The following is a 22,500-nucleotide window of genomic DNA, read 5'->3' on the forward strand; positions in this document are numbered from 1 at the left end:
GGTCGCACGCTGCGCGCGTTTTTTTTTTTTTTCCGTAATCAGCACTCTATTTCATTATTTTGATTTTGTTGTTCTTTCAATTTATAGATTAAAAAAATTTTCATAACACAGCGATACTTGTTTATCATGTATGGCCATTTTCTTTTTATATCTTTTTACTATTTCTTTTCTTTTTTTTTTACATTTTATTGCACATGCGCACCACGCGCTTCCGGCGAACGTTACACTACATTACTATTCATGTTACATCACTATTTTTTCATTCGCTTTCATTCTGAATTATATATATTATATATGCATATATATTCGCTCTCTCCCTCTCTCTTTCTCTCTCTCCCTCTCTCTTTCTCTCTCTCTCTATCTCTCTCTCTCTATATATATATATATATAAATATATATATATATATATACATATATATCTGCATATATTTAATATAAATATATGCATATATTCTCTCTCTACGTATATATATATATATATATATATATATGTAATGTGTATTTGTATATATTCTATATGATATTATACATGTGTATATTTTTAATATATATGTATGCATATACTCTCTCTCTCTCTCTCTCCCTCTACATACATATATAGATATAATGTGCATATGTATGAATATATATGCATGTATTCTATGTATGGATTAGTTACCTTCAAAATGCGCCACAAAATTTGTGCAGTTATACAATCAAACTTCAATAAAACTGAATAGTTGTTAAAAAAAAAATGAAAATATTTTATTTTTATGTATCCACATCAATTTGTTTGAAATCGTAAATAGAAAATGGAAATAAATTCTATCTTATTAGTTTTCTAATTACGGTATTTCTCAATAATATATTTTATAATCGGTTGAATTGCAAAGAAAAAGGCAACACATTTTCAGAAATAATTAATTTTTAACAGATTTACATTCGACTAGACCATTCCTGTAATGATCTTAACGATCTGCAATGATTTGTGGTGGGAGTTTAGTTCTGTGCAGTTCTTTGCTTACTCTCTTTGAAAAGGGGTTAGTTTATTACCGAAGGCGCCCTTACAGAAGAATGTCGATGTTGTTGGCTAGCCACTTTTTTGCTGGTCAAGGTGTCCCTCTTCGGGGGCGCTGACTTCTCAATCCCGCTTTCATACCCTGGTGTCTAAGTTCTTGCAGTTGGAGAGAACTAAGACCATTTCTTTTAATTCGATAATTTGAAAAAGGACAATTTTAAATATGGAAATCAGAAAACGGTTTTACAATTTCATCAAAACTATTTAATGTAATAATATATAATATGAAAAATGGCTATTGTCAATTTTAAAATAGCAAATTCAACACTATTAAAAATATTAATTGCAAATACATTTGGTATTTGTAGTAGATCGAAATTGTTTATTTTTATTTATTTATTTATTTTCAAGAAATTTACGGAATCTCTCAGGTACCACGATTTACGCGTTAACCGTTTCAATTCAATTGTAAGTCAATTTATGTCAGTACTGAACCTTAGTTAGCATTATTTAGCTGTTTAAAGCACACACGAAAAAACGTATTTTTTAAAACCAAAGTACGCCATATCATTTTTCATTAGCATTTTTATTTAAAGATTTATTAATCCTATTTATTTATTTTAAATTTAATTTTTACTTCGATTTATATTGATTTCATTAAAACGGACGATGGGGACTTACTTAAAAAGTTTTAATTGTTAAAATTAATAATACTTAGTTTAAAAAGATAGTAACAACGAATTCATGTTTCTATATATTACTTTAATAAATGTATTTTTGTTTACACGAATTTTTTAATAATAATAGTATTAAAACTATTAAAATTGGTGGATTTATTCGATCGTTAATACACATATAAAATTTCATTAAGTATTATTGATTTTTTTAATGTAGGTAAATCTGTTTTATATTTAATTTTATCGTTGGTGTAGATGAATATTGATTTTTTCTTAATGTAGGCGCTTTATTTGTCATATGAGATTTTAAAAAATTAATTGTTAAAATCTATGATACTTGTGATGTTGCTAGCGCCTCAAATCTGTTGGATAATAGCAGCTGGAACTTTGATGACCTGTCCGTTAGACCCTGGGTGTTTGGTATCTTGTGTCACTTGATACGCTTTGTTCTCTCTAGATTGGTGTCTATGCTTAGAGACATTCTGGTCATTCGCTCACGGTGAATCACTCATTGTTGATGGCCAAAATTTTCCAGATAAGTGTAGGAATGCATCAGTGGTCATCATTCATAAGAAAGGAGACGCTGCAGATATTAAGAACTATCGGCTAATCAGCCTTCTTCCAGTGTCATACAAGGTATACTCTCATGTCTTGCTAAGACTATGATAGGAACACTAGACAATCACCAAGCATGAGAACAAGCAGGTTTTAGACAGGTTACTCCACCATCGACTATATCCAGGCTGGCAGTCAACTGCAAGAGAAAGCCAAATACAAGATTCCACTGTGCTTTACATTTATAGATTATGAAAAGGCTTTCCACTGTATAGAGTTTGATCCACTGTTCAATGCCCTTGAGAACCAAGGATCTGACTCTACATTCATCACTTTGCTGAAAACCCTGTCCGGTGGTGCTAGCTCTATCTTAAGCTCCATCGTGACAGCAACAAAATCAAGTTGGAGAGGGGGCAAGATAAGGTGACACCATCTCGTCAAAATTCTTCACAACTTGTCTCCAGGATGCGATAATCAGTCGGATTAAATGATAGGATCAACATCAAACGTGAACACTCGTCACATCTCATTTTTGCTGATGATATAGTATTTATGGCACACTCTCCTCACGAACTAAATTACATTCTAAACGACATCCACTATAAGAGCAAACCGCTTGGTCTTAACCTGCATCTTGGGAAGACCAAGGTGATGTTAAACCAGCACGCTGCCAAGTCGCCAATAATTTTTGATGGAAAGACAATTGAGAAAGTTGAAAGCTACATCTACTTGGAAAAAAATTTAACGAAAGATGGAGATATCCTCTTCGAGACAAAGAGAAGAATAGCATTGGGATGGGCAGCTTTTGGGAAAATGGAAAATATCATGAGAAGCCGAAAAGCAAGTACGTCTATCAAAGAGAAACTCTTCAATGAATATATACGACCTGTGATTATCTACGGAAGTGAAATCTTGGCAGTGGTACAAAAAAAGATGGAGAGAAATCATAAAAACAAACATCTGGATCCGCCAACAAACAAGACTTACTGACATCAATACTGCCATCAAGACATCCAAACGCAGATGCGTAGGGCACGTAGCCAGACAACATGATAACAGATGGTCCATCAGGACAACGGAATGGGCACCTCGTGAACATAAGAGGCCAAAGGAAAGATCAAGAACGAGATGTAGAGAGGACCTGATACAGCACATAGGTCCCACGTGGAAGCGGATAGCTCGGGACAGAGATAGATAGCTAAAGTTCAAGGAAGGGTTCCTTATTGAGTGATAAACCCTTATTGATTGATTGATAATGCTTTATTGATTGATTGATGATGCTTTATTTAAAAATAGCAAGAATAAAGTCATGTATTCGTACATAAAAATATAACGTATTTATATATTTTAAATTATTATATTATTGAAAGAAAGACTACAAGTTTACAGAATCACTATGTCGCTTCTACTGTTCCATATTTATTGAAACTCTGTATAGTTAACACAAACTGCTGACGTCGATGATTCTGTGCGCATTCTTTTGAAGGTTTCTAATATACATATATGCATATATTTTCTCCACCCTCTCTCTCTCTCTCTCTCTCTATATATATATATATATATATATATATTATTGAACATATACTTTTGGACATCCTTTCTGTTGCTTCAGCCTTACTTTTTATTTCTTCTACTTCTTTCATCACGCAACGATACTTTCGCTAATTCTCTTTCTTTTCGTGTTTTTTTTTTCACATTTTACTAGTCTCCTACTCCTCCTATTATTATTATTATTATTATTATTATTATTATTATTATTATTATTACTAGAACCTTTTGACGCTGTTTACGGATATATTATTATAAGACAAAACTCTTAATTCCTTGAAATTAGTAGCCGAATTCAAACTAAATGACGTCCTCTGCTTCGAAATAGTCTTTTGAGTTGTCAAATATTCGATATCTGTCGGAGGGAAACTTCTCCTGTACATATGTAAGCAGGTGTGCTTGTATGCACATGTATGTATACATTTAGATGCATGTAAGCACAGATCCACCAGACACAAATATATAAATACAATGACTTACTGGAATTATGTCCTGATGTGATTTTATCTGGATTTCAGAACAACGTAAACTTACACAGGAAAAAGAAATCTTCCATTTTAATTTAATTCTATTGAAATTTATGACATAGCTATTTACAGATGAAAATATTGCATAGCGAGCTTCATTTATAAGAATTGATCTGAATTATATAGAATAAGTGTTTTATATTATCGCATACACATATATAAGCAGGCCTAGTCACTAAAAATGACGTCATGCTTGCGGTACAGGTAAGCAAGATTTTTTGAAATGTCGGACTGAATAAGAGTTTTTTAGAAAAAGAATTGCATTGAAAAAAAGAAAAAAAAATAAGGGTCACGATATAACTGAAAGTGAACTTATTCAATACTCCAAAAATAAAATTAAAAAAAAACAAACGAATTTATTCAAAAGTAAAGCTTGTGTTTAATTTCATTGTTTCATGGATTTTAAAGAGTAAATTCGTTTATTAATCACTTAAAGAATTAAATTTATTAAACGAAAAGAAAGTTGATTCGATTTATGTTGAAACTGAATTTTATACAATAAAATAAACCCAATTATGAATTCAGGGAATAAACAAAGAAATTAACATCGAACTATTAATACTTTATAATGGAATCAGGCGATGACTACTTTTTTTAAAAGAAATCGAGCAATTAATAATTTTTAGAATGAAATCGAATAATGGATGAATTGTAAAGTGAACTTGAACGAGAAATCTTTTTGTGGAATCGAACTATAATTAATGAAATGTAAAATATATATAGTGAAACTGAACTAAATCAATAAATGAAAAAAAAACATTTAGATAAATATTTCATTGATTTATGGATTTTAAAGACTAAAATTTGATTCTTTTTTTTACTTAAAAATGGATTTTCAAAAGAACATGATCATATTTATACTAAACTTATTTTTATTGAAAATTATGGATACAATATTATTATTTTATAAGTGGGAAATAAGTAAATACTGCAAAATCATGTAGAGAATAAACTCAAATAAAAATCGAATGATTAATAAATTTCAAAATGAAATTAAACGATGAATAATAAACAATTAATTTTTAAATACGAGAAAATATTGTTGCACAAAAAATCTTCCCAACAGAAGCAACAAACATATACACACGAATAAAAAAAAACAAGTCTCAACTGAATTTAAAGAATCAAAAATAAGCATTATAATTATAATGAAGCCATGATATAGGTTAAAGGTTTATGGACTCCCTCATATTAAAAATTAAAGATATTTCCAAAATATATCGACGACACTTATTATTAAAACTGAAAAAAAAATATGCAAACGTATTTGTTTTACAATTTTCAAAATTAAAGAAAAGATAAGTTTAAATTTTAAACTTTCTGACAAAAAGTTTCACTATTATATAGATTGTTATGAGAAACTTTACAGTTAAAAGTTACTTTAAGATATTTTTTGCCGTATGATCAAGTAAAAGGGATGTAAAAAAATATCTCATTTCATAATTATTTTAAAACGGGTCCATTTTAAACTTAAAATTAAAGTCACGCGTGAATGAGTAATTAAATAAATTTTTAAACAAAAATAAAATAATTTTACAGAATTTTCCTTCCAAAAAATACTTCCTTTTATTTGCACTTGCCTAAATGTGAAACAATTTTTTTAATTTTTTTGGAAAATAAAATACAGTCATTATTGGCCCAGTTTTACGAATCCCGTGTCAATTTCTTTGTTTTTTAAAACAGAAAATGGCTCTTCTTCGAAACAGTCAGTACTGTGGTTGTTGTACTTTATTCTGTAACGATAGCAGATCACGTGACTTTTAGAGAAACGGTCTTCTATTGACGTTGATCGTAGCCCAGTAAATTAGTATAGCTCCAAACATCTTAATATGAGAGTTTATGTACATAGACATATACAGACAATGTTTAAAACCGACGAATAACGTTTGCGTCTATTTTCAATTTCCTTGTCTTATTTTTTATCTGCTTTATTTGTTCTTTCCCTTTGTTTTTTTTTTTTGTTTTTTTTACGTCTATTTTTATTTCATTACTTCAATTCACCCTCCTCTTATTTCCAGATCCCCACTTTTTTTCATCATCTTACTTTTATCTTCTCTCTCTTTTTCCCTCTTCCTCTCTTTCTTCATCTTTTTTATCTTCTTCATCCCATCGGCATTTTCTTCGGCACATTATCTTACAATATCATATTCTACCATCTTTTACCAAGTTTTAAATGCACTTAATTCCCCCAATCCCACCTTCACAGAGTCTCCCAAATTGTAAGCTCCCCTTTCCCAAACGCTGCACCCACGTATGTCCTCTTATGCCCAAACAACAAAACTTTCCCTTACAGACGAAAATCAGCCAATAATCAAAGCGGAGTGGTACTTTTCTTTTTCTTTTCTTTTTTTTTTATTTTCTTTTTTTTTTCTTTTTTTTTTTGCGAAACAAAACGGAAAGCGAATTATCGGCACATGCGCAGCGATGAGCGGCTTTCATATCCGGTGTCAAATCTTGGAATCTGAGCAAAATGGCTACCCCAGAAACGATACGGCTCGATTCAGTGTAAAACCAGAATATTGAGCCCAGAAAAGAAGAAAAAAATCGCACGTAAATTACTAACTAGAGTACATGTTTCTCAAATTTTCCTTGAAAAGTTAAAATCAGGTTACATTTCTTTTTAAATCCACTAGATAAATAAGCTTAGAATATTATAAGAAGCTTAGAATATTGCTTGTTCGAATTGCGGTCACTAAAATGTGTATTGGGAAAAGTAATATCACAAAGAATGACGAATGCGATCCATACAAAACGTACTTTAATTTTATTGACAGCGGACAACGTATTTAGAGGAATAATTGAATATATCACTGTTATGTTTTTACCCACGAGCGATCAAAAAGCTAAACAAATGTCTTTTTATACATCCGAGTATTTACCTGCTGGTCTTTTTGTTCTCCGCATCGTCGTTGTTTCACTTCGCCGTGCATGCGTGACCGTATTGTCTAATGATTGTCGGTTATCTAATCTTTATAACTTAGACCAGAGATCTCCAAACTAAAGCTCTCGGGCTAGATCCAGCCTGCAGACCAGATCCAACCCACCAAAGTATTTATTATGGCCCGCGGAGCTCTTATGAAAAACATACAAATATTCAGGGAAAATGTTTCAAATTGGAAATATGTGAAAATAGTTTGGTAGTTTTTGATTTTTGTTCAGAAAATGATTAAAAGAATGAGGTTTTGAAGAACCAGTTTCATTAAAAAGCAAAGCTAAGGAGCAAAATGGTATAAACCACGTCCAGATCTTTATTTTTTTTTTGCCAGTAATTATAAAAACCAACCGGACTCATGAAAATAATTTTAAAAACTACTTTACAAATATATCCGGCGAACCAAGTGTAGGGGAGGTATAATCAATTGCATTTAAAAAGATGGTTAGAAATTTTTAAAGATCTCTCGGTTGGAATCAATGAGTTAGCGGCTCAATGTCTAGCAACAGGTATGGTGCTCTTTCCTCAGCTAATACAAAACGATAAGTAAATTGAAAAAAAAAAGTTGAAAAAACTGACACTTGGCAGATATATTAAGCATGGACTTAAGTTTATTTTTACTAAATATGGTTGACATTATAGAAAGGATTGTGAATTTTATTAACGATTTCACCCCTTCATCATACCTTCCTGCCCCCCCCCTTTTTTCAGAGGTAACTTTTTATTGCGGAATTAAAAAGCACTTAACCCACCCATCCTCACAACTGTTGGATTATGGTAGAAATCTATGAAATGCTGGTTTTAATCTGAATATCGAGTCATAAATAGAATCATTTCCAAGTCAAGTCTGGTAATTACCATTTTATTCAGATACCATAATTTGACACCCAATGTTATTTTAGAGCTAAGGCGCCGCCTAGTGTCCACTGCTGCAAAGTCGCGTTCCTTGTTTCTTGGAAACTTTTTTGTTATGTTTTTATTTATCATTATTATATTTTTTTAATTGAAAACTCTTGTCTATCTATTCTGATCTAAATGTTTGTATTGTCTTGTTCTGCGGTGTGTGTCTCGTGTTTTTAATCGAATTAATGTCTTCTGTTATTCTCTGTTGCCAAGTGATGAAATCGCAAACTGTTTGTACATTAAATGCATTATCTGCAGGTGCTCTCAACATTTTCAGATGATGATATCTCGAAATATACGTATATTTATTACCATAGGCCGGATGACGATTCCAGATCGGGTTTTGAATAACATTAACCTTTTGGCCAGAGGAAGATGTAATTATTACTGACTAAAGTTGGAAGGGTGCTGAGATAAAGTGCAGAGGCAGCAGACGAGAGAGAGAGAGAGAAAGAAAGAGAGAGAGAGAGAGAGAAAAGCCAATATATGTACTACTATCATTCAATTAAATAATAATAATACAGCAAATGTACTTCCAAATAATTTTTTTGGCGGCTTGATTAGAAGTTCAACTATGGATTCAAAATAAGAAGAAAGTTTCTTATGTGTTGACTGGACAGCATTCACATTAAAGAAAAAAGGGAATAAAAGCGTCTTTCTTTTTAACCTGTTAAAATGAAATGCTTATTTATTGGTCACAGGAATTATCTTATATATTATTTAATTGGAATTCATTATCTTATATATTATTTAATTGGAATTCATTATCTTATATATTATTTAATTGGAATTCATTATCTTATATATTATTTAATTGGAATTCATTATCTTATATATTATTTAATTGGAATTCATTATCTTATATATTATTTAATTGGAATTCATTATCTTATATATTATTTAATTGGAATTCATTATCTTTATATTATTTAAATGGAATTCATTATCTTATATATTATTTAATTGGAATTCATTATCTTATATATTATTTAATTGGAATTCATTATCTTATATATTATTTAATTGGAATTCATTATCTTATATATTATTTAATTGGAATTCATTATCTTTATATTATTTAATTGGAATTCATTATCTTTATATTATTTAATTGGAATTCATTATCTTATATATTATTTAATTGGAATTCATTATCTTATATATTATTTAATTGGAATTCATTATCTTTGTATTATTTCATTGGAATTCATTATTGATATGAGCATTATTTATTAATTTTATTTATTGCGGACTATTATGCTCATCCCTTTTTTTTTTTTTTTTTTTTTTTTTTTTTTTAGTTGTTGTCGACTCACCACATTTTGGCCAAGTAAGCCTCTTGCCAGAACGTGGTGCGACGAAAACAACTATGGAAGGCAGTAATTGCTGAGGATTCACTTAGGAGATTCAGAGTTCCTATCTCGTCGCAGTAACCACATGATGAAGGTCAGAAGAATAGTTGGCGGGAACGTCGTGAAATAACATCCCCCCCCAAAAAAGATGAGGATAATACTCGGCAATAAAATAAATTAAGGAATTATGTTGTCCAATTAGATATTACTGTTTCAGAATAAAAGGGGATAGTTTCTTGTCACAAGATACTTATTTCAAGACCAAAAGGGGATTTAAGAAGACTTATCCATTGTTACTTCTTTATCATATCCAGCGTTGATATAATTTTGCATATCACAGAAATTGAAATATTGATTAGCAGACAAATGTTGTTTAACTTTCTTTTGGATTTAAACAGAATTGAAATATTGATTAGCAGACAAATGTTGTTTACCTTTCTTTTGGATTTAAACAGAATTGAAATATTGATTAGCAGACAAATGTTGTTTACCTTTCTTTTGGATTTAAACAGAATTGAAATAGTAATCAATAGACAAAAGCTGTTTACATTCTTAAGTCCTTCTTTTAAATTAATCGTTTAGATTGACGCAAACATTCGTGTATAGATATTTTTGTATTTTAAAATGAAGAAATTTTTATTCGTCACGGTTTAAAATTACCAAGTAAATATGTTTCTAGATAACGCCGAGGACAGGAGGAATATAACACTATAACTGCTAAAGACCAACTAACGTTTCAATGTTAAACATGCCGCTCTATCCTAATACGCGATTCCGTTTGACAATTCCATCTTTATCATCGGCCGAATATCCCTATGTTGTTTAACAACTTGAAAAAATTTTATAAGAAAGCTGATGCTTTTACTTTTATAATTGTACGATATCATCAGACAGTGTTGAGCGCATGCGCAACTGATTTCGACCAATGTTTTGCATCTACTTCCGGTCATATATCTTTGTTTTTGTCTGTGTGTGTCTTTTGTGCTATCACTCTTTCTTTTTTTTTTTATTTCTTTCTTAATCACTAATGTTCTTTATACGTGCAGACATACTCTTAGAGCAGTGATTTCTTCAACCGGCGAATGGTTGCTTGAGAAACGGAAAAGTAAACAATGTTCCTTTTCCCAAATAAACGAACACCAAAGTTTGTGAATTCTATTGTTTGTGTTATCTGCTCTCTGAAATTCTGAGACAAAATGGCACTTGTTCTCTGGTATTGTAAGAAAAAAAATTCATTGTCGTCACATTATATAACGATATATTGAGAATTACGAGTTGAATATATATATATATATATATATATATATATATATAATAAATGGCAAAAAATTATATTCCAAAGTACATGATGTTGACAATTTTTATATTTTATTCCTTTGCATCAATTGATCCTTACAGATCTTGACAGTGTCTGTTTCGTAGCGCAAAATCAACCACTTAATAATTATATCAATTGGTGAATCTATTATGCCCTTAACTCATCAGAAGGAATAGCAACAATCAATCCACCAAAAGGAATTAAAATGTGATACGACATGGTGAGAATCCGATAATTTGGCGTAATTATTATTTTACTCACAATTGGTTAGAAGGTAGCCATCAACTCTTAACATATTACTAGTAATTCCGTGTAAACGCTTTTCTTTAGCCCTTTTTAAATTAAGATTCAGGAATAGGCAGCATCCAATCAATATCACTATGTAAGAATGGCTGTCGAGATGATTAATTGGTATCGTGAATCGGAAAAATCGAAACATTTAAGGAATCGGCTTTAGAATCGGTAGCATTCCATCCATTTTCCGATCTCAAAAACGAAAAAATTTGTTTAAAATGTAGTTTCCAATTTAATAAGAATATGATAGATATTGATATTAAACTACCAGTAAAATTAACGTCTATGGATCACCCTCACAAATTATTTTCATGTTTGAGAAAGCATATGCAACGTATCCATGGTTGTTTGCTCTAATCTGAAAGTTAGAAAATATTAAAAAAAAAAAAAAAGAAAACAAACCCGGTAGTTAAATATTTAGACATTTTAAAAGAATCGGAAATTGTACCAGAATCGGTAATTTGGAACAAAGTCAGTAATTGTATCGGAATCGGCAAAACGATTGAAATCATCCCATCACGAATATTAACTTGTATGTATAGTTGCTTGGTGTGTGTTTATTTACTCTGCCCTTCTGTAAAGGCAAAGCTAGATGTAAGGTCAGTTTTCGTATGGAAATAAAATAAAATAAAAAAATATTTTTTTTAATTCTTATTGGTCTGTCTGTAGTTTAGAAATATTTACAAATATTCTTAGTTTCTGATCTCGCCTTTTCTGACAGGATATGATCCTAAACCGAAGGTTAATATCTTGTACATCCCTGGATGCTTCTACGTTTTTGTTCTTTCAAGAGGAAAACGACATTCGTGTGACGATCTTCGCCCGGAGCAACATTCGTTTAATCATCCTTACAGAACAACAATCCTCTCTGCAATGCCTACGTTGTGTCTCGTCTTGTGCACGTTTCTGTTTTCGTCTTTCACTGTCTCTACTTATCTCCCTTTCTTACATAAAATGTGTGTGTTTCTCTATGCCTGTATGCATTTATTCTTTGAATTATTTTTCATGAAGTTTTATGAAATTATTTCCATTTATCAATTATGTTGTTTGTGTCTTAATAGTGTTATTTAACAGTCAGCAGCATCTCAATTGATATATATATATATATATATATATATATATATATGATTCAAATATATATATATATATATATATATATATATGATTCAAAACTATCAATAAAACAAAAATCGATAAATCAATAAGTGTAATTTTACATTTCAAAATTATATACACATTTACATGTTTTTATTTGTTTTGTTTTTCTTCTTCTTTTTTTTTCAGTAATCTGCCCCTCCAACAAAAACAGACTATATTTAGCAATGTAAATAGCATCGGAATCGGTTAGAACTAAATTGGTAATTGTATTGGAATTGAAAAAAAATAGTGGAATCTTCCGATCACTAAGATTATATATATATATATATATATATATATATATATATATAATCCCAAGGCAGCCATTCATGTCTTCTTGAAAACTGGTTTGCATAGCTTGTACGAGTGAAGTATTGAGGTACATATAATATGTATATATTTATAAATGAACGTTCTGCTTAAATACAGCACAATCACGTTGACACACCGGTTCCCGCAGGATAACCGAAGTTAAGAAACGTTGAGCCTGGTCAGTACTTTCAGGTGCTGTATGTGCTCTCCGCTTATCTCGGCATTGTTTCCAATCGTCCTGGTCTTCTCCTTGCCACAGGGCCCAAACAATGTCGATTCAGGAGAGGTGTCGTTAGGGATTGCGCGACCCTTGCCTCACAATTACACACGCAACTGCCTCTACAGGGGTATTCTTTGTCTTTTGAGACTGAACGGAGGCATCGATCGTTCTGCTTAAAATCCATTCTGTTACTTTTTTACTCATATCATGTTTAATGTTTGTGCAAAATTTCAAAAAATTCCAAGTCGTAGTTATTGAGAAAAGTACGGACAGATGAACGAATTAACTGACAAGGGTGAATTTACAGGTCCACCCTCCTTTTACGGAGAAACAAAAAGTAACACCTTACTCCTAAAACACTAAAACAAAATTTTAATTTTTTTGTCACTATTATCGTTCTATTAATTCTTTTCATTGAGATATATATGTTGCGGGGTAGGAGGGGGGAATAGATTTTAACTGGAAAACTTTTTGCATATTCTTATCTAAATTATTTAGAATGATTATCTGAAGAGGAATTATCGAGCCGGACGAAAGATAGAAATAGAAATGCACTAATAGTAAACAAAACAAACCGTATTTATTTATCTCTCACGATGAGAAATATGAATATAAAGGTTGGAAAATGGTATTGATAATCAGCACTGCCGAGGAAGAGCACTGATCCTGCAAAAGCTGCCTGGACAGCCCCGTTAGCATTTCTCGGTAGAGGCCCCTTAGGCGATTAGTAATAAACTAACGATTTTCATTAAGAGAAAAGGTAAAGTCTGGGAGGTCTGACCTCCTAGAACTGCACTGAACTAACTTCATACCGCAATCAACAAATAAAGGGTCATTACAAAATGAATTTAGACGTTGTTGATTTTGAGGCTGAGATAATCCCTTTCAGAACAGCCGTAATAAGTCTAAAGTTAAGCCGAAACAGATTTTCATATGCATTTTTGTTTACAGAAGTATTGTCGCCATTTTCTATCCGTCTGGTTCACAGCTGCAGTCAGGAAAATACCAGACTGCAGATGTTGACCAGAGGGTTAGAAAATGGCTCTGCTACTCCTGATCTCTCTCTGGTTCAGAAGCAACCTGGATCCAGCGTCTCTTATGATACTGTGTTTATAATTCTTCACTTTGATCTCTCGATTATGCTCAGCGATTGAGACGTGCCAGAACGTCGTTCGATTACTTGCGGCCTAGCGTAATCAATAAAATGTTGTACGGGGAGCTGGCCCAGGGTATTAGGCTACGGGAAGCTAAAAAAAATGTGCTATAAAGATCAATCAAGCGTACCCCTGGCTCTGACAAAAATCGCTCCTTTCTCGTGGGAAGAATTTGCCAGGGGCAGAAAGATGTGGAGAGTGGAGAGCTGCAGCACACACGATGGCACCGTGGACTTTGAGAAGAGAAGGAGAGAAATTGAAGAGGCTAGGAGGAGAAGAAGAAGAAGAAGAAAGGAGCGACGAAAACGACCCCTCCCTCCCCTACCCTGCCTTGCGAACACTATCCACGACTTTTACACAATAGACTCGGACTCAACAGTCATGTCGCACGCATTCATCCCAAAGATAATAGACTGGTAACAAGCGACAAGACGCAATACTCGGATACGAGTGGGAGCCGACAACGACGACGACGACGGTAATCAACGCAGAAAGGGTTGGACGTGAGTCGAACAACCGACAAGGAGTAAATATGTGTGTAAAACATGTTGAACTATTATTTATGTCACATTGTTTTTTTCAATAGATATTAACGTCTTGATGTTCGATAAAACAAAGGTTTTATTATCTACAGAAGTGAAACTTTTTAGAGAGATGCTGCTGCTTATTATTATTATTATTATTATTATTATTATTATTATCATTATTATTATTATTATTATTATTATTATTATTATTATTATTATTATTATTATTATTACGTAGTTCTGGTAAATTTTTATTTGTTTAATGATCTTGATTTATTTAAATTACTTTTTTTCTTTTTTTCTTAGGGTCCGCCAGGTTTACCAGGTCTTCGAGGTACTATTGGTCCAAAAGGAGATATGGTATGTTATTCTTTCGTTTAATATTGTGTAATTTATTTGGTAAGTTACTTGTTGTTTGTTTGTTTGTTTGTTTGTTTGTTTGTTTGTTGAACATTATTCATGATGTTGATTTTTGTTGTCATTTATTTCCCCGTTATCTTTTTATTAGGAATTCTTTTCAGGACGATATACGGTACTTACAGGAAGGACTACATGAAGGTTACCAACGTTCCTAAGTGAAGTTTTTTCCTCTTCATGATCATCAAAAATCATTTCCCATTTTTCCCTCTCAGTCCTGTTCTAATCAATTCTATTGATCTCTTCTACATATCCCCAAATTCCATCGTAAGAACTCTCAAGAAACAATGCAAGATTAAACCCAGAACTTTAACTTCCAACGTATCCGCTTACTACCAGGTCTCCTTCTCCAACATCAGGGGGTTTACGTTCCGACCTTTCAAAAGTTAAAATCCACTTACAAAAAAAAAAAAAAAAATGACCTGTTGTTCCTGTGCGAAGCTGATATGGGACCGAATGATTCCTTAGATGAGTTCGCGATTAAAAGAATAGCAAAACTTGACATCAAAATGTGATCCATAAGATCGTTACGGGTATGAAGTATGTGCCTGCATAACGGATGTCTTTCCATGTGGCAGGTCCATGTCCAGAAAAGATCATATATTGCTCTATATGTGCTTCTGGGTAGCACTTACACCATCGCGTTCATATTTGCCCTCTATCGCCTCCACAATAGCGGAGTTACTATCATTTAGAGTATCTCTGAGAAAATTGACCACATCCTGTCTGCTCATCCCTCAGCTAATATTTACGTTTGTGAAGACTTCAATGTTCACAGTGTTATATATGTTATAGCCCATTCAAACAAGATAGATGGTGTGGGGAGATTCAGTCATGATTTCTCCATTGCTAATGACCTAACACAGATTGTTCACGAACCAACCCGTGTGCCAGACACGAACGAAGAATATGCAAAGCTCCTAGATCTTTTTTCTTACAAGTTGACTGAAACTATGCCTATCTTCCATTCCATCCCCATTGGAATATTCCAACCACTCAATTATCTCAGTTAATCCTCAGATGTACTTCTCCATCGTACAGCATATCGATATTCTATGGTTGATTAGAATAACGTCCGAACATTTATTTATATTTCTGCGTTCCACGTTTAAAAGGAACATGTTTTCTATAGTATTAGACCTGACTGACTGGTTAACTGTCGATATAGATCGCTTCATAGCAACTAAGGAATTCCAGCAAAATATAAACAGCCAATCCTGGTTCTCTCCAGAATATCCCCCTGCCATTGCGCACAGCAGCTACTATTTCCATCAGCGAATATTTAGAAACTATCCTCAGTCCGTTAAGTCTAAAGTAGCTAAACAGCAGCTTGGTTCCTATGAGTTTTGGCGAATAACAACCATGGTCCTGAACAGAGATGTGTCCTCTATCCCAACTATTATTAATGAACCTGGGATAATTTTGCCAACATATTACAAATCTAAACTAAGAACTTTGTAGCAAATTCTTATCTTTGTGATCAGGGTCGTCTACTTCCTGTATTTCCTCATGTGACTGAAAACACGCTATGCAACATGCATATATTTGTGCAAAAACCTTGATTTCACGTTTAAACGTTGCCTTAATGAGTAATTGTTTCTGACACTTTGGAAAACTTCATCAGTCTGCCATGTTTTGTTTAATTTCTGGAAATCGGTTATTTATGCGTCAATAGTAAGTTGCTGAAACCAATCTCTTGTGCATCATGCTGAAATTTGTGATAAAAAGAGAAGTGCTCAACCACTCTAGTAAAAATAACATAATCAGTGACATGCAATATGGTTTCCGTCCTGCTTGATCTACAGCTGATGTGCTAACTGTAATATCATACAGGATTAGTGAATCTCTTTACAAGGGCTTCATTTCTCTAAGTATATCAAAAGGGTTTGATAGGATATGGCATAAATGACTACTTCAGAAGATTCCCATCTATGACTTAGTTGGAAATGTTCTCTCAATTATTAAATCCTTCTCTTCCGTAGGTCTATAAATTAGTTTTCGATAGGTAAAAACCACAGGCTCATAGTATCGATGCTGGCTCAAATTCTCTTCCTGATCTTCACCAATGACTTCAAAAATCACATTCTTAGATTATTCGTAGACATTTATACAGACGACACTACCCTCTATGGCAGCACGTCAACTCTCTCTTTTCTGACCTTGAGCCCGTGATGCAATCCGGAAAAAGGTGGTTGGTAAAATAATATGCAGTAAAAACCAAGCTTCTCTCTTTCCATCATCAATGTTATGATATCCACCTGCCTCCAATTGAAATGAATGGTTCTCGTCTTCGGAAAGCACCATGTTTGAAAGCTTCTGAGACGGACCTTTATTCCTAATCTGAATTGGAAGACATGCATAAGATTTGTTGCCAATATCGCTGAGAAAATGATTGAATCATTCTACCCTTCCAGTAGATATCTCACTGTTAATGCAATCTTCTACCTGTATAACATCCAAACACGTCCTAAGATGGAGTACTGTTGTCACGTCCGAGGAGGAGCATTCTTTTCTGTCTCGACAAGGTACAAAACCGACTTCGAAATCTGGTGTGCGATACCCTTTTCTTTTCTCTGTTGACTCTTACTCATAAATGATACGGTGACAGCCTCTCTCCGCTCTATCATTATTTTCATGGCAGATGTTCGACTGAGCTCCAATCTATGGTTTCCATCTGGAAGACTTACGCAATAAACATCTGACTAGCTACAACAACTACGAGCCATTTTATTTACTCTTTATTTGTGCCTAAATCAAAGAGAAATTTCTATGGCCAGAGTTTTATTTTACCCAGAACTGCTTCGTATTATTTGGATTCATTGGACCGTTACCTCTGACCTCGTCGAAGTCGCAATAGTTGTGATCGTCTTTCTTCCGAGAGTTCTTTACAAATTTATTCCGCATCGCAGGCCTCGTTATCAGGTTGATATGCCGGCGTCAGCTGAAAATAATTAGCTGCTCATGCAAGCCATAAGAAGACAAACACAGACGTTTCTAGTCTACTAAAGTTAATTCACGAAATTTACAAGTGTGTTATGAGATATATACAATTGTTCAGTTCGGTCTCATTACACACAAAAAACACCCCGGAATCTTATTCTTCGTTCTCTACGGGGGGCGGCGGTCGACGAGGGAGTAGCGTCTCTCTTGGTTTAGCATTTCTTCTCTCGAGATTCCGCTCCGATCTGCTAATTTTGGCGCGGACATTTGCTTATATTCCGAGAATAGGGTTGGTTGGGGTAAGTCGCTTAACCAGTCATCGATTAGCACGTCTTTCGAGGACGTCCCGATGCCTTGCACGGTCTGAGAATCTGTGATCACAACTCAATTCTATTCACACGCTGAAAGAGGTTAACATGTTGACCCTTTGGTTTGACCTAGTACTCAGAAGCCAGACGTCCTTGAGTCGGGTTTCACCAATCCAAGAACGAAATTATATTTCGTTCTAGCTTTCAAATGACATCTTTGAAACAATAAAAAAAATATGTCTGTTTTACAAAAACGCAATACATTCATCCTTTCAGCTAGGTAACCCGCCGCTGCCGGGGCACCTAATAATGCTTTACAGACAATGCCAGCATAGTTACCCAGCTTACTCAGTTTTTCGGGGGTCCAAATCTCCCCCCAACGAGGAGCTCCACCGCTCCCTGAGGCGGTCACGCCACAAGACTACTATTCTATAGTATGATTTTCACAACGTTTCCGTCGATGTAACCTCGGATCTTCTTCAGATGTATCTTGTACAACTCGGGAATTTCGAGCGTAACCCTTTATTTACTTCACAGAGGTAGCATGCTTTTGTTCCGTCAGCCATGACTGGATAGAGGTCCTAAGTAATTCGCAATAGGACTTTTCGGTAGCCACATCACAAAATGTGATATCCTCCTGAAGGTTGAAGGTTCAATTCTCCGTGTGGGCAACCGAAAAATGCAGTTGCGAATTACTTAGGACTTCTACCCAGTCATGGCTGATGGAACAAGAGCATGCTACCCCTGTGAAGCAAATAAAGGGTTTCGCTCCAAATTCCGTCGAAATTCCCGAGTTTGAAAGAAACATTCCCAGGTTCGACAATATACATCTGAAGAAGATCGGATGTTAGATCAACCGAAACTTTGTGAAAATACACTCAAGTTGAGAACAGTAGTCCTATGAATCCAAATAATACGAATAAACAATCCTCATCTCCAAAATTCAGAAGCGCTAGAACTGCTTTCTATAGAACACAGTACCACGGAGCTTCTTCTAGGCTGACTATGATATAGTCGTTTTCAAGTCAAACATGAGCACGTTTTTGAAGAACCGTCTTTCAAAATAAATTAATTTATCAAGTTTCCATTACGGTACCCTAAATCCTTATTCTTCAGTGACCTACGGGCCTTGATAAGCGGTGAAAAAACGCATTTCTGTGGAACAAATTGGATTTGAACCTGGTACACCCAGATCGTCAAACCGCACTGAGACACCATCATCTCTCTGCCGTTATTGTTGTTCGTTGCGTTGTTTTCTTCAGTCTGATTGTGAACAAGTCTCCACAGATTTCCAAAATTTTGGCTTCTTTCGGCAAGCGCTGCAAATCACTTCGCTTTATCGCAACAGATCTCTTAGCAAAATATATCTGGAAAATTATGCTTCACCTAATATACTCCGGACACCTTACCAAGAGATTAACATCTGTTTAGTAGTTTGCAACATCATTTGCTTGGGGTGAGACTTGTGTAAGGAGAATATGCATGAAAACTGAAAGAATTTAATCAATGTGACATTAAAATATTTTTTTTTAGCAAACGGAAAGGGTTTGCAAAGAAATATGTTTGCATTAATTATCAAATACATCTGTTATTGAATTTTTTTTTAATTCAAAACAAATATAATCTTCGTTATAACTTGTGTGTGTATTTATGTAGTTTATATTATACTAGCTGGACGCCCGACGTTGCCTGGTCGTACAATACGCTTAAACATGATATTTGAATTTATGCATATTGCGTATGTATTATTATTGAATCAATCCTCTATTGATTATTATATGTTAGAAGGAATAATTAGCCCGGTGGACTAATTCGTAAAAAAAAAAAAAAATGAAAAATAATGATAATGTCGTTCATCAAATTCTGTCTGTTTGTTTACAATATGACATTGGCTGATATTTAGGCTTGACGATGAATGCCCTAGAAATGTCACTTCTGATTAATGTTTAGTTTTAAAATTTGCAAAAGAAGAAATGATTTGCAGCGATTTTAAATGGCACCTCTTCTTTTATCTTATTATATATAGAGAGAGCGAGAGATAGAAAGAAGAAGAAGAAGAAGAAATAATTTGCTGAGATTTTATTTCCCTTGGCCGGTGTAACGTAAAATATTCCCCCTGTAAAATTCTTCTGTTTTATCAATAAGATAGAAAATACTACTTTTAAGATCGGATTTTTTTCGATTTTCGATACTCATCGGTTGAATTTCCGTACAAAACATATCTAAGAACACTACCTAGCATATAAATTACCTTTATGTGAAATGTGCAAAAGATAGGCTCAGCCGTTTCCGAATCTATGAGGAAGGAACTCCCACACACGCAATGTGATTTTTATATAAGAGTGGAGATAATACATACACATAATACATATATGTATTATATATATGCATAATATATTATATACATATATGTTGTGGTGTTTTCTAACAAACCTCTTTCTAGAATAATGAACTTATCTAGAGAAATTTAATATAGTTACGCCAAGAACCTTATTGGGTAGTTATTCGTGGCAGTTATTGCACTCAGAATAATCATGTGTACTTCTACAGGGTGGCCGAAAAGTCTCAGGACACTGGCCGAAAAGTTCCAGTCGAAACATATATTTCTGGGCTGTGTTTTATTAAAAATACATGTATAGTGTCCTGGAATTTTTCGGCCACCCTGTACAAGCGTACTTTGCTAATGAACATTGTGTCATCTATACCACTGTGTTTGTGTTGATTTATTACAAGTTTGCATTGCTACGGCAGTGTGTGTGTGTGTGTGTGTGTGTGTGTGTGTGTGTGTGTGTGTGTGTGTGTGTGTGCGTATGTGATTACCAATTCCAAACAGGTAACATTAATTATCCGAGTAGCACAGTTATACGCCAATTTATTATTCCTTGCTCTGCTAAGACGACAACAATAAAAAGCTGCAATTGGAGGCATAAGAATTCTTGAATTGAAAGCCAGGTTTAATTTTAGAAGAGTTTCCGATGGAAAGCCATTCTGTACAAGTCATGGAAATGATGAATTTTTAGTGGCTAACTGTTCTGTACAGGTCCTGGACTTTATAATTTTGCAGGCAAAGTGCAACAAGAAAAAATAATGTCTGAATGCTTAAAGATTCAATATTTTTATAAGGCAATTCTGGTTTCTGATTGGTTGCTAACCGAACGTGACTTAATTTGATTCGTCAATTCATATCGGCAGTGGATATAAGTAGAATCTTCCAACTTTCATGATCATACTCTTAATATATAAAAAAAAAATATTGCAATAAAGATATTTCAATAAAATCGGATATATGCGCAACTTTTTTTATCCCTTTTTCATAAAATATAATTAAGTATAATATAGTCCACATTTAGATCCGTTACCCCTAGTTCAAAATGTATAATGATCGGTTAATTAGTTTCAGAATGAATCCAGTTCATACAATTCTTGACTTAACTAAGATTGAATGATATTATGGCAGTAGGCGCAGGAGAAACGTTAACAAATATAGAGTTGCAGAGTGTTTCTGTACATTTGTCATGTTTTTTTCTAGTGTATAAATATGTATACGAATTGTAACACCTGTATACGTATGCAGCATCTGGTATTCTTATCTGGTTCTGACCAGGCTAAATATTGCTCAACTTCACTGATAGAACGAGAACTCGTATCTCAACGTATTTTGTCGTTGGCTAAAATCTATATTATAGTTAACTAGTTAATTATGTTCCTGTTGTACTTGTGTTGCATTAATGTTTTAAAGTGACATTTAATTAACAATTTTCCATTGTGCGGAGATTTTTAAAATTTTTTTGCTTTCTCGGTTTGAAATTCATTTTTTTTAAATTGACGTGATCACTAGAATACTTCAATTAAAAGTCAAATATGAACAGGTAAAATTATAGAGGAATAAAAGGCGAAACAAATGAGGTATAAGTTGTTGAAACAGTTACATTCAATTTACTTTAAATTTGCAGTTTTTGAAAACAATGACAAGTGCGAACTTTCTTTTTGGCGCCTCTCTCTCTCTCTCTCTCTCTCTCTCTCTCTATATATATATATATATATATATATATATATATATATATATATATAGATCACATATCTGTTTAAATGTATGCATGTATATATACGGATGTATGTATGTTTGTATATCTGCCTAAAACTTTTGACAAAGGCGACAGGTTTTCACCAGATCGGTATCGTTTTGAAGCACGGCGTCTCTGACGACAAATATCGAAAAAATGGCCCAAAACATTATTTCCTTCACTTTCAACTGGGCAGTTTTTTTACAAGGAGAGATCGATCTTTTGCGAGCCATTTTTGCAAGTCATCGTATCGATTGGATTGACTTTGCCTAAATTTAACGTTCCGAACTTCCGGTCGTGTCATGGAAAAGCAGTAAG

The 22,500-nt window shown here is 33.5% G+C and overlaps 1 protein-coding gene across 5 annotated transcripts in view; it reads left to right on the top strand.

Annotated features, from left to right (window-relative positions):
* Nucleotides 1-22,500, top strand: part of LOC145296782 (uncharacterized) — an 823,821-nt gene that overhangs the window by 550,302 nt on the left and 251,019 nt on the right. For all 5 annotated transcript variants that reach the window (XM_080142846.1, XM_080142847.1, XM_080142845.1 and 2 more), the window contains one exon: nt 14,760-14,813. In XM_080142846.1, the coding sequence (XP_079998972.1) occupies nt 14,760-14,813 (54 nt within the window). The remainder of the gene's footprint in view (nt 1-14,759; nt 14,814-22,500) is intronic.

Source organism: Euprymna scolopes, chromosome 17, assembly GCF_053919585.1.
Source record: "Euprymna scolopes isolate OS-2025 chromosome 17, ASM5391958v1, whole genome shotgun sequence".
In the NCBI taxonomy this organism is placed as follows: Eukaryota; Metazoa; Mollusca; class Cephalopoda; order Sepiida; family Sepiolidae; genus Euprymna; species Euprymna scolopes.